Source organism: Agelaius tricolor, unplaced genomic scaffold, assembly GCF_023055355.1.
Source record: "Agelaius tricolor isolate 1412-34295 unplaced genomic scaffold, bAgeTri1.0.p SCAF_28, whole genome shotgun sequence".
NCBI classification, from domain to species: domain Eukaryota; kingdom Metazoa; phylum Chordata; class Aves; order Passeriformes; family Icteridae; genus Agelaius; species Agelaius tricolor.
In genome coordinates this window covers 7,991,529-8,004,928 of record NW_027269288.1, presented here as the reverse complement: position 1 = coordinate 8,004,928, position 13,400 = coordinate 7,991,529, and the positions used below count along the sequence as shown (strand labels likewise).

The 13,400-nt window shown below is 44.4% G+C and overlaps 1 protein-coding gene across 1 annotated transcript in view; it reads left to right on the top strand.

The window, feature by feature from the left end:
* PEX14 (peroxisomal biogenesis factor 14) overlaps window positions 1–11,416 on the top strand; it is a 67,064-nt gene extending 55,648 nt beyond the window's left edge. Inside the window, exons 5-9 of the mRNA XM_071448894.1 lie at window positions 2,846–2,931; window positions 3,549–3,651; window positions 4,893–4,990; window positions 8,075–8,166; window positions 9,563–11,416. Coding sequence (XP_071304995.1) covers window positions 2,846–2,931; window positions 3,549–3,651; window positions 4,893–4,990; window positions 8,075–8,166; window positions 9,563–10,025 — 842 coding nt within the window. The 3' untranslated portion in view covers window positions 10,026–11,416. The remainder of the gene's footprint in view (window positions 1–2,845; window positions 2,932–3,548; window positions 3,652–4,892; window positions 4,991–8,074; window positions 8,167–9,562) is intronic.
* Window positions 11,417–13,400: the final 1,984 nt, after the last annotated feature.

Genomic DNA, 13,400 nt, shown 5'->3' with positions numbered 1-13,400 from the left:
TCTGCTATTGGTGTTATGAAATACACTAATCCAGCAGTGAGGACAAAAATCTGACTTTAAATATTTAAATGATTAATTTGTTGTTTGTGTTTTTGGTTTTTTTTACCTTTCTAACCCATATAATTACAAGCAAACTCAGGGGAGTTTCTGAGCAAGGTGTGCAAAGCTGCCTGTTTATCATCCAGGTATTGTCTGTGTTGTTCCCCATGGTATTTATGGGCTCCATTTAGGGGGGTTTGTGCAGATTTTACACCTGCTTAAAAATCAGCTCCAGTGACTTTTTTCTTGACATTTGGATTTTCTTTTCCCATCCTTGTGTCTTCATTATGTGGCAGTCTGTGGAATACAGGCTGTTTCCTTGTACAATTAAACTAGAATCCAAACTCTTCTTTTTATTTCCCCAACACCTTTCCATCGATTCACTGTTTTCTTTTGGAAAATCACATCAGTTTCTACAGTTTTAAATCTGGATACTAGTGAAGCTAACCTTAAGTCGGATGCACACGGCCTAATTAGTTGCTGTTAGGAAAGTTAATTCTTAGGTGAATGGGGATCTTAAAAATAGTGTTTATTCTGGAAATGCAATTTACAGTGACTGCTGGGGAAATTAAATATACTTAGCAAAACCACAGATTTATATCTGGAGAAAACATCTGTGTCTCTTCCATTTGACTTTTGAAGGTCTCTGGTTTGTTACTTGTGCAGTGTCTAAAGTAACTGGGCTGTCAGTGCTTTTTCACTTTATCTGAGTTTTATTTGTTTTACAAGTGGAGAAGTTGAGGATATCCAAACAGTCAGTGTGAGCATGGAGCTTAAAATGAAGAAACCCCCAAGTCTCTCTTCATGCTTTAGATTAGATAATTGCAGAGAAAAATAAAGGTTGGGTGTGGAATTTAGGCAGAGCTGTGACATTCTTGGTAACATTGTGAAGTTGCTGTGGTCAGTGCAGAGCCTTTACTGCATCCCTCACTTGCTCTCACTTCTTCTCTCCACCCCCTGCACTTTTTTTTTTTTTTTTTTGTCACAAGACAGATTTCACACATCTCTAAAATGAGTAAAATGGCATTTCAGCTTCTTGTCTTTATAGACTCTCTGAACTTTAGGAAAGATCATTCTGGTCCCTTTTCATTAATAATGAAAACCAGGGGGCAATAAAATGTTCTTAGCTCAAGCATTATAGGAATGGAGGGAGAGATGAGTGAGGTGAAAGGGCAGAGTAGATGGATTCCTACAGGTGTGTCTCCTTCCTGCTCGGAGGTCAGTGGAGCTGGGAGGGTTTGGGACAGCCCATCAAGGACAGCCATGGGCAGGATTCACAGAGCCCTGAGATAATTAACCCTGCACTACAGCAGCTCAGCCTGGAACACATTGTGTTGTCATAAAAGGGTATTTTTAGTCAGAAGTTCAGGGGAGAGAACTGGACAACCAAGAGACTTCAGATACCGGAGTGACAGTGGGGGCACAGCACAGAGGGGAGAGATGGCTGGGGTTCACAGCAAGATTAGCAAGAGATCATTTTAAATCCTGACATGTACACAGCCAGTTACTGCAGCTTAGCTGACGTGTGTTAACTCATTAAGTTAAAAAGTTATGATAATTTGATCATGTGCCTAAGCTCCAAAACTGCAACTGCAGCAACCCAAAATACTCCTGGTGACACTATTCACCAGTTCTGACAGAGATGCCTTAATTTGTTCAGATTTCTAGCCAGAGGATAATTTCAGCTAAAATGTAGCAAGAAGCTCTGAGAGCCAGTGTTTGGGAGTCAGACCCAGATACTCTAGACCCTGAGTGCTGGGATTAGGGGTAACTTTTGGAATGAAATGCCTGTGGAAGAATTCAGCAGCAAGCACAATGGCAATAGGTGAGCAAAGCAGAAAGGAGACCAGAGGCACCCATTTCAGCCAGTTAAGCCTCCTAAACTGAGACTTTGGAGAACATAATGCATTTATGAGACTTGGTAGTCACATGTAGATTTGGAGACCACACTGGTCTCCCACCTCACAGTTCTGCCCACATCCTGCCACTGCACTTTAGGCAGATCATTCTGCATCCTCTTTATTATTAAAGCAAACCGGGGGCAGTGCAGGGTTCGTTCAGTGAACTGTGAGGGAGGTGACAGGATAAGTCTGCTGGAAAACTACAGGGATCTTCTGATCTTGCTGAAGGAGCAGGGCACACCATATCTTTGCTTTCCTCTGTGGAGCCTCTAGGCTTCTGTGCACAATTGTGTGTTAAATATATCAAGCTTTTATCTACTTCTTTACCTCTCTGTAGATACTTAATTGCATATTTTCTCTCTGCTCTTTATGTGTGCTTTGGTCCCTATTTGTAATTTAAGCTCGAAAGACACTGGATCCTTCCTCATTGAAATGGTCCATAATTGCTGACACAGTTTTCATAAACCCATTTATTGCCCTGATAGATTTCTCTTCTTTCTTGAAACACTCCCTTCCTTCCTTCCTTTCTCCTGCACTCTTTTGGGTCTCTGGTTCTATCCCCATTTTCAAAAATTATGATACTGGAGAACAATATCCAGGTAAGGAGTTAACCTTAGCTATTAGCAGCCCCAGAGACACTTACCTGGGTTCAGAGTGCCTTCTACAAGGAAAGAGTAGGGCCAAACAGCTTGATGGACCCTCTTTAATTGCTGCTGTGATTTTTCTCCCTGTGACACTGCAAGGCCAGAGTCAATACCAGAGGTCTGGCCAGCTGTTTAACTGTCCTCAGCCAAAGGCCTGCACACTGTGTGTTAATCATTACTCTTTTCTCTGATAAAATGGATGTACAAAAATGTTGTCACCTGCAGTTCTGACTATGATTATTTCTTGATTCTGAACTTTAGGTCCCCCTGGCTCCAGATGGCGAGATTACGGGGCTTTGGCTATCATAATGGCAGGAATTGCCTTTGGATTCCACCAGCTCTACAAGGTAATAGGTCCCTTGCTACTCCCACACTGTGCTCTTAGAGAAACATGTTATGCTGCTTGTGTCCAAATGCTGATGTTGGTTCCAAGCCAGTGAAACATCTCTGTTCTCACTGGCACTGCCATTGGTATATTTGAGAAATGTAGACACTTCACATGAAAATGCAGAGTCAAAATGTGGCGAGCAAACAAAACTAGCTTTTAGCTGTGGATCTCAAACTACTAGCAATAAGGTAATTTCCACTGCTTATTCTCTGGTTGAAGCATATTCTGTTCCTAGGATGCAGCTGCAGAAGGTTCCATGGTAGCTAGAGGAGAGTTGGGACCTTTTATGTCCAGCCCACCCTCTTTAGGGGCAGAATGAGGCAGATTTCGTGGCTGTGTCCAGACTTAGGAACTGGTTTTCAGTACCCTGACAAATGTAACCACAAAACTCTTCTTTTCCAACTTCTTTTAGCACTTGCTGTAGAGGGAATTTCTTTTCTCAGCCAGGTGTGTGGATAAATGATCGCTGTGATAAAGGCTGAGATTTGGGGGTGGGATTTGAGGATGTTTCAGGTAGATTAGAAATAGTGCTTTGCACATCGCTGTTTCCTGAAAAAGTTTTTGTACTCCATGCAGAAATACCTGGTCCCTCTCATCATGGGAGGCAAAGAAGACAGGAAACAACTTCAGAGGATTGAGTCAAACATTTCTGAGATGAGTGGCAGTGTGACACAGACAGGTAAAGATTAATGACTCCATCAATTCACCCCTCAAAGCTTTTCTCCCTGTATCCTCCATTCTGCCAAGACCCCCACCCTTTTCTTTCCCTCCATCTCCACTTTATGTGGTGACTTCATTTATCTGCTCTGAGAATCTGTTCACATTTGCAAATGAAGCCGCCGTCATTTCGGTTTAATTTGAAATTGCTTGTTTACTGTCGGCACGGCCTCAATTAATTATGTTTTTACGGAAAGGCTCCCAACCTCAGAATATTAATAAGGGGAATAAAATGACAGCCTTTCGGAGGGCTGTAAAGTTCATTTTTAATTTCTGCTTCTCTGATGTTTTCAGGGGCTTTTTTTTTTGGTGGTTTCTCCCCACCTTCCATCTGAAAATCCGAGGAAGGGTCAGGAGAGTCTGTAATTACTGTGCCTCTCTGACCCTAGCCACCTTCTATGTTATTGACTCTATAGGGTGTCTGTTCATTACCCGAGGCCCTAATGATGGTCTGTTACCTGTCACACCAATAGAGTTTTTAATTTTATTTATTTTATCAGCTTGTTTACTCCCTGTAAGCTTTGGATAAAGTGCCAAAGTAGAAAAAGTTCTACAGCTGGGGTCCAGCAGAAGTTCTTCAGTGTTTGTTGGGGTGTAGGAATACAGGGTGCTCTCTTGAAATAACAGGGGAAAAGTGCAAAGTATATTCAGCTGGGATGAAAAAACTGTGATTTTCAGCAGTAAGTTTATAAAAATACTGGGGTTGAAGGAACTAGTAGGTTGAGAATGGGAGGATGCTAATTACACTTTTCATTGAAGGGTGAGAAGAAAAGCATCTTTCATTTCTCATGATACCCTAAGGTCAACCCTGAGAGCAGCCTCTTCCCAGACTGGAGTTAGCCCCAGTGTTTGCCTGCAAGAGCCCCGAGATAGATAAATGATACAAACATTGTGTAAGTTCAGGGAGATGTACAAATCATAAACCAATATAATTAAAAGGGAGAGGTTTTAGACGGATATACTGTGGGCTATAGACATCTATACAATGGAAAGATAAACTAGAAATACTGGAGGTTAGATGCAGTGCAGGTAGATTACCCGTAGTGCAAATAAACCATATGGATTAAAGTGAGCAGGCGGACATAGATAAATTAAATATAGTAGGAATAGAGGCATCTTTGTAGCTAGACAGCAGGAAAGGCGTGGGTGAGTGTGTGTATGTGGATGTATCTCAGTTTAACTCTTCTGCTTTTTCCCTTGCAGTGACTCAGTTACAGACAACCTTAGCAGCTGTCCAGGAGCTGCTGATCCAGCAGCAACAGAAAATCCAAGAGCTCACCCAGGAACTGGCTGCTTCTAAGGTACCAACTTCACCTTTAGAGCATTGTCAGTTTTGGAGTGTGCATGGCTTCTCTGGTGGGCACATGGAAAGCTCCTATTGGGGTCACAGCCCAGCCATCAGCTCTGCCATATCCCCAAACAGTTTCTCTGCATGTGACTTCTTCGTGGGTGATGTGGTCAGAGCACTGGGTATGAGAAGGGTACTCACAGAAATACATCTGATTTTGGAGAGGGCTTTACTGTTTTGGATGAAGCTTGTGTGTCTCAGGCCTCAGGTCTGTTCTCAGCTCTGTATCTTCTGTGCTGCATTTGGGATGAAATTATTGTGGAGTTAGTCCACTGACCAAAAGAGACAAAGACAGTGGTGCAGAGAATATTTTTGTGTATGTAATTTTACATGTTTGTATTTCTCCTGTGTTTTGTACGTCCTGTTGAGCCAAACATACACTTGAAAGACTGTATTTAATCCACTTGTTCAGATCCAGATAATAGCCAAACATTCTTACTATTTGGCTCTTGTTTCAATGATTTTGGTCAGCTGAGTGTAACAGGTGGCCCCATTACAACCCTGTTAATGACACACAGTGACCCATTCTCCTTGACTCTTGACTTGACCTTGGCAATAAAACCATCAATTCTGACTAGTTTGTGTTGTTACATGTGTAAATAAAATAACCACTTTTAACCAAAATTGATTTTCTTTCTGGCAGTGAGAATTAGTGCTTTACTCCTTGGCCCAAGCATTCTATCAGACAGAAACTGTTGATGTGTGAGGCAGGGTGAATGTGAAGCAGTCACATGGAGATGAAGTCTTCCTTTGACTCACAAACTTGGATGGTTCAAGGCCAGGATTGTTCACAGTTATCTTGTTGTGTTCTCTGTACAGGGAGAGTTTTCTGTCAAATTCTTTAGGCAGTGTTACAGCCCTTTACCTGTAGCAGGAACAGTTGTCTTCTCCCTTAGCAGACTTTAATCTGATGCAGATCCTTTGATGGTGTGTAACTGGTGGGCCACAGCTGACTCTGTGCTGTGCACACTGTACAGGAGGAATCCCTCAGTGGCACAGCTGTAAATGCAACCATGAAAGCCAGTTTATGGTCACAACACTCTGCTTCAATTTTCCTTGGGAACTGTGGCCTGACAGTGGCCTGGAGCCAGTCCGGAAATTGGAAAACTGTTTTCAGGTCTTAAGTGTTAAGATTAAGAACACATGTTGAGCTTTAAGAAGGAAAAAGGCCATAAGTCTTGGTGGTTTAGAGAGTCTTGAAGAAGTTTTCCTTCCCCCCTCTCTACCCCCTGCACTGAAATGGTAGCACACATTGTTATGATATCTAAACCTCATGTGTACAAAGAAAAACTTGGGCAACCCCACAAACCAAAGAATAAAAGTTGTGTTTTCTCAGCTGTAATGTAAGTTTTTATATCTGCTTTTCAAACTCCTACTGGCATGCTGTAAAAAATTAAAAAGAGGGACTTTAAGTAATTAAAAAACCTACATAAAAATTCAAGGCTTGAATTTTCTACAACTGTTTTTAAAGAGACTGGCTAAAAAGCCCCAGATGTCAGATTTTATTTCTAAATCCTAGGCATCTGGCACCATATGTGTTTTGGAAATTTGAGTCCTTTGCAGGCCAGTGAGTGGAAATCACTCCCTTGTTAATGTGCTGCTGTAGCTTTCAAGGTCTTAGAAAGCCAGAACAGTGGCTCCTGGATTCTTGCTGTCTGAGGGCTGGGAGTGTGAATCCTGAGGGAATGCATCTGTGTAAAACACAGCTACTCCAGCCTGAGCCTCTCCCAGCCCTTTGGGTTTGAAGCCCAGCAGTCACTGTGAGCAGTGCTGGCTGCAGGGTTACTCTGCAGTAGCTCAAGTCTGTTTAAGAGCAAGCAGTTCTGGCTACATCTAGTGGGAATTGCTGAGGAAAAGTTTTTACTTGTTCCAATTCTGGCTTCCTTTGGTGATGAATTCATTAGAACTATCTCTGCAGTGATACTCACCAGTGTGTTTGTTCCTAATGGCTTTTAGCAGAAATGACTGTGGGGTGTGCCAGGCATGAGTATTCTGTGGTCTCATGGCTGCAGGATGGAGCAAAAGGATGGGTAACCATAGATCATGATCTGTGCTTAGAAAACTCCCAATTCCCAAGTTCCCAAAAGGGTTAAAAGAAAGAGTGCCAAAAGTATTGTCTGCAGCATGTTATCCTCAGTTACTCACTCTAATTTCTGCCTGATATCCTGTGGCAATTCTGATGCAATTCTGACAGCAGCTGTACCAGGCTTCCATGAGCTACTTATCCCCACAAAACTGCACTCATTGCCTTGAAATATCCAAGAGACAGTGCCTAGTCCAGCTGCTTCTGGAGGTATGACCTGGGAACTCAAGCATAGACCCAATTCTTCATCAAGGGAAAATGTTTGCAACTTCAAGTATGTATTTATCAGCCCACCTCTAAATGCCAGACTGCAGATGATGGATTCTTTCTTTCATGGTTTAGGAGAAATGAGCAAATGGTTTTAAAACAGTTGTTGATATATAATATTCAAATCTGTTGCCTCAGCTAAGTTCAGTCACATGAAGGAGTAAAGGACCTGATTCAGTGCAACTCCCACTGCTGTTCAGGATCCTGGTTCTAGTTCTTCTCTAGAAATCATTCAGTAGGTCAGTGCCAAATGATTTGTCTCTCTATGTATTGTTATGCTGGTGGAAAACCTCCAGTGTTGGCCCAGCTGTGCCTGAATTCTCACAAATGCTGGCCTCCTGAAAAGAGAAATGCCCCCTTGAGATGCTTTAGCAATGGTTGTGCATGGGAGGCAGGACTGGAGACAAGATGAATTAGTCTCCCAAACACAAAGCAAATGTTGAATAGTCTTGGCACCTTGAGACAATTATTATTTCTGGTCATCATGAGGATCTGTTCAAGTACTTCTTAGTGTGGAAGTTGTTTTGCTCAGATCTGAGAGATTTGAAGTGATGGAGCTTATGTATGTTATCCACTGGACTGGAAATTCCCACATGGGAGCAGAAGAACAGCATAGGAAAACGTGACATTGCTGAACTATCTTGCAGTTCAGATATTGATCTTTATGTCTTGCTTTTCATGTTCTAGGCCACAACTTCCACCAATTGGATTCTGGAGTCGCAGAATATTAATGAATTGAAATCTGAGATCTACTCTTTAAAAGGACTTCTCCTGAACCGGTATGGATGCAATGTGTGAGCAGAATGTTGTGGGGGAAGTGCTGCTTTCTGGGATTCCCTCAGTCATGGAGAGGAAAGGCATTTCCAACAGGAACTGCCTCTATATCCTGTTCCTGCTATTTTAATAAGACCATTTTGCACTCCACTATCACTTTCTGTTTGCAGGTCTCAAAATGCTTTTCAAACTGGCCTTAAATCACAGAGTCCTTAGGGTATTGATAAGATTTTTCCTTTTTGTTTGCACTTCCCCCAGTCAGGATGCCTCTCGTCTAGTTTGAGGAATTGACGGCATCTGCACCTGTATTCTGTTTATAAAGTCACTTCTGGGTGCAGTTCAGCTGCCTTGCTCATGGTCAGGGCATAGCCAGGATGAAAAGAATCGTGCCACAGCAGAGCACTCCCAGAGGACGGGGTGAGCTCAGCCCAGTGGCTGCTGGGGGCAGCAGGGGAGGTGAGAGCAGCTCCTGTTCCACTTCAGTCTCAGGGAGGGCAGTGCTGAGTGTGAGCACTGGGTGCCAGAGAGCAGCCAGCTTTCCCCTGCTCTGCTCTTGTTGATGGCACTTGCCAGCTCCCCTGAGGGGCATGAGGACCCCCTGGCACACAGCAGACCTTCCTCTGACACATCTGCAAACTCCCACAGGCAAGGATGTATGGGAGTGCTACATCAGACATGCTTTTGTGCTTTGCCCTTCATGATGGATGACTCTCTGAGGGCACCAGTGCTCCCCTTGCACTTAGATTTGTCCTGTTTGGCACATGGGATCTGCTGTTAGGGCATTGGCCTGCTAGTATCATATCCTTAAAATCCACCTGGAAAGGACTCGGGGCCAGCTTTCCAGCTGGTGCAAGCTGGTATGATTCCATTCAAGTTAGAGGAGCTGAACCAGTTTGTGGCAGCCAGGGCCTGGCCCAAACATGTCAAGTGCATGCTGGGACTGGGAGAAAGGCTCTGGATTGCAATGAGCCAGAATGCAACAATGGTGTATCACAGTGAGGTGAGAGCCAGGCGGTGAAATTCCCTGGCTCAGGCACCTGGTGTGTCTGACTTCTTCCTCCAGTGGGAATTTTTCTGTACCAATTAATTAGTGATTGTCTTAAAAAGGGACACCCATGTCTTTTCACAGGCAGCATTCCTGAGTGCTAGCTTACTTGGTGAAATTGGCCAAATCAGATCATTTCAGTGCTTCGGACTGCCCAGCTGGGATATTTTCCTTGTGTACAGGCTCGATTGCTGAGTGCTTGTAAAGCACTTTAAGAATCTCTCTGGAGAAGTGAAGTGGCCTTGGTTTTGCTCATTTATGGCAAAGAGACTTGCAGTTTCAGTCTTGCTGAAACCCCTCAGTATTTATAACAAAAGCCCCTTTCTTTCCTTTTCTTTCCCTCTTGCCTTCCCAAGGAGGCAGTTCCCTCCCTCCCCTTCAGCTCCTAAGATCCCGTCCTGGCAGATCCCGGTGAAGCCAAGCTCACCCTCCAACCCCGTGGTTGCCAACCACAACAGCAGCAGTGACATCTCACCGGTCAGCAACGAGTCCACCACGTCCTCCCCAGTGAAGGAGAACCACAGCCCCGAGGGCTCCAAGGTCAGCTGCCACCTGCTCAGCCCCGAGGAGGCCACCAAGGCCATCGACGTCACCAGCCAGGTGCGCATGGAGGTGCAGGGGGAGGAGGAGAAACGGGAAACCAAAAGGAACGATGAGGAGGAAGAGGACGATGAGGATGATGATGTTAGCCATGTGGATGAGGAGGAATGTCTGGGTGTCCAGACTGAGGACCGGCGAGGAGGGGATGGTCAGATCAATGAGCAGGTGGAAAAGCTACGAAGACCTGAGGGGGCCAGCAACGAGAACGAGATTGACTAAGACACCCTGGCTGCTGCTGCTGCTGCTGCTGCACATCTCCCCCGGCCTGCTGCACTGTCCCCAGTGCCTCTCCCATTTCATGGAGAGAAAAGCTACCATTCCCTGCAGTGATTCCCCCTTGATTGACCTTGAGCAGGGTCGTGATTGCTCGGTGATCAACGCTATTGCCCTGTTTCACCACAGGGCTTTGCAGTCTTGCAGTGGCTCCTTCTCGCCGCCCAGCCCTTCTTCCTGTGAGCTGGGGTCACTGCTGGGCTGCCAGACCGATGGCCTTACCATGCACCACAGCTGCAGAATACGCCCTCTTACAGAAGCATTGGCCTCTTGCTGCATCCTAGAGCCCTTCTATCCAATTTCTGAAACCAGTCTGTCCTGAGCTCCTTGATTTTGCAAGCCTTTAATCCCACATAAGGCCCAAACCAGTTCTCCGTTTCCCAAAATAACCCTGTTTTATTTCTCAAACCACTTGTTACTCTGTTGCAAAAAAACCCAACCCAACCAACCAAAAAATCCCCACCAGAACATTTTAACCTCAAATTCCTCACCTGATCTCAATCTGGGCTCTTCCAAGCTTTATGCCAAGCCTCAAATTGCTGAAACTACCTAGCATGTAAAAACACTAAATTTCTGTGGGGTCCAAAGATTGGTATTTCCACTCCACATCTTACATTCATCGGAGTGGCCTGTTGGTAGGGACAAGTCCAGGTGTCATAGCCACAGTGAAATCCATGAGAACAGGTGGTTTTGTTGGTGATTGCTCCCCAGTAAAAGGCTTTAGAAGAAGCTGACTCTGTTCATCCCAGTTATTACCCTTCCTCCTCCAAAGACAGGGAGCTCACATCAATTTTTGACATCTTCTATTTTATTTATAGCTGCCCTGAATGAATGAATGAATGAATGAACGAACGGATGGGGTGAAATCAGATGCTGAAATAGTTGGTTAATTCTGAATATTTGCAATGGTTTTTAGCCTTTTTTTCTCCCTAAATGAGAAGAAAATTGATCATAAATGGTACCTCTCCAGTGACAGACACTTGCTTCAGCAAAGCAGTCTCTCTAGCAGAGAGAACAGCTCCAGTTCTGAGGTTTAACCACTGGTCCTTCTTGCCCAGTCCAGCCTTTTTTTTTTTGCCCCGTTGGGCCGTACACAAACCAGTGAATTTTAAACCTCTGGCAGTTTGCAGCATTGTGTTTGCAGCTGGTGAAGTGGTGGTGTCCAATGATCCTATTCACTGCATCAGAGCATCTTAGCAGAGCAATTCTCGTAACAACTGAGTCTCACTGTCCTCACCAAGCAAGTGTGCTCGTCTGTGTGATCATGTATAGATTTCAAATATAAAATATGATTGTATATAATTGTAATAAATATGAGTTACCACTATTTAACACCAGGTTATTACTGGATTACTGTGGCTCTTTATTTTTGGGAGAAATACGCATGTAGGGTGGTCAAGGGAGGGGAAAGGGAGGGTTACAGAAATCTGGTCCTTCTAAAATGTTTTCCATAGGACATTTGTGGTTGTTTTTCTGACTGCTCCTAGGCAGTATCAGCAGGAGGCAGTGGTGTGGGTGCAGTGTAAGGTGCAGTGCACACAGCTCCAGGAGCCTGGTGCAGAGGCTGGGGTGGAGGTACCCCAGGGCAGGGCAGTTCCTCTGTGCCTCTGCTCCCAGCAGGAGGCTCTGCAGGGTGTGGAATGAAGCTCCCCCTGCTCCTTCCACCGGCAGCAGGAGGTGCTGAAGGGAGCCTGTGAGATATCCCATGGCCCCTCAGTGTTATCTCCAGGAGGGAATGCTGGGCTGGATCCCATGACTGCTCTAACCCTGCCATCCCAGGCCAGAAGCCACCGAAGGAGATGGTGTGCAGCAAGTAAATTGTAGCTACTACAGTCCCATCATTGTTCAACAGCAGGATTTGGCTCCCTTCTGAAAAATGAGGGATTTACTTGATTCCCAAGTATTTGGGTGTCTGGTACACAGTGACATTTTCCTGCTCGGGGGAGTGAAAGGGACCTTCATATTACTGTATTTAGACCTGCTGCTGGATGTGATGATTTCTCATGCCTTAAATGGACGAATATCTTCCCCAGGAGTGAGTGAGTGTGTGTGTGTCTCTCTCTCCCTCTCAGTCTCTCTCTCCACTGTTTAACGTTCACAAAGAACGTCACGTTTAGCTAAAACAGGGCAAATTTGAAAATGTTTAAAAAGAAAGGCTTTTCTTAAGAGATGAATGACACTTTTCATTTCTCCAAGCCAGGAATCCTTGTGAAAAGAAAACACAACAACACAGGGATGTGGTGAAAAAGTGTTGTCCTGCCTGTATACATTTTATATACATAGAAGGTTTTGAAAATAGAAAGTGCGTGGACAACAGCAGTTGGTGAAATGTGGAAAATATGTTGCTGAGGTATGTGCCTTGCAGAGTGACTTACAGGGTTTATAGTACAAGCATCCCTGTGGGTTCATTTTTCCCCCCTTTTCCTCCATGTTGCCAGTGTTCAATTCATTTACCTCAGGGGTAAAAAGCAGTTTTCTTTAACTACTCTCTTCTGTCCTTTAGTTTTTCTTTCTTAGTACCTTACCAATTCTGTAGGTTTTCTGTATATTGTGCCAGTTCTAAAGTTTTTCCTTTCTCCAACCTGATGAGTCCCAGAAAACCCCATCAAGGCCACTGTTGCTCAAAAGATGTAACTCTGTGTCTCTGGCTGTTGATGGGGTGCTTTTGTATTTGTTGAAGAGATCCAACCAACCAGCAGAGAATTTGTAAGAAGCCAGACCTTCTAACCTGCAGGTACAGTCATGAATCACAAGTTCTGTTCCTCTGTGTTGTGTTCCTTCTCCTTCCAGCATAGCAGCAGCTGCAGGAAGAGGATTGTGGTCCTTGTAGCCTGACTACTAATTTTTTTCTTCTTTTTTTTTGTTAGAAACAAGCTTCTTAGCTCAGCTGCCCTGTGAAATGCTTACCCCACTGGCCTGTTGGCACTGGAAATGGCATCCTGGTAACTGAAAGATGACCAGGTAGAGAACCTTTTATCTGCAGAATGAGACAGCAGCAGCAGCTCCCTACCACCTGGCTTATTCTAGTGCTGTTTTACTGTGTACTCTATTTTACACAGGAATAACACAGCAGAGAGTTGAGTTCAGTGGGTTCCTAGCATGGTTTCTATAGGTCTTTATAACATATAAAAAAAACAGGTAAAGGGAGCTTCCTCTGGACAGTGTCATCTGGCTACATCTCAGTGAATGCTGTCACCCTGTGCTTTCTCCTAGAGGAAACAATATCAGACTGGTACTTCCCAGTAATTTGAGAATATAAAAACTTCCTTTTCAATAGCTGCAAGAGAAATGTGGGCTACTCAAAAGGGAGAAAGGGTTAAG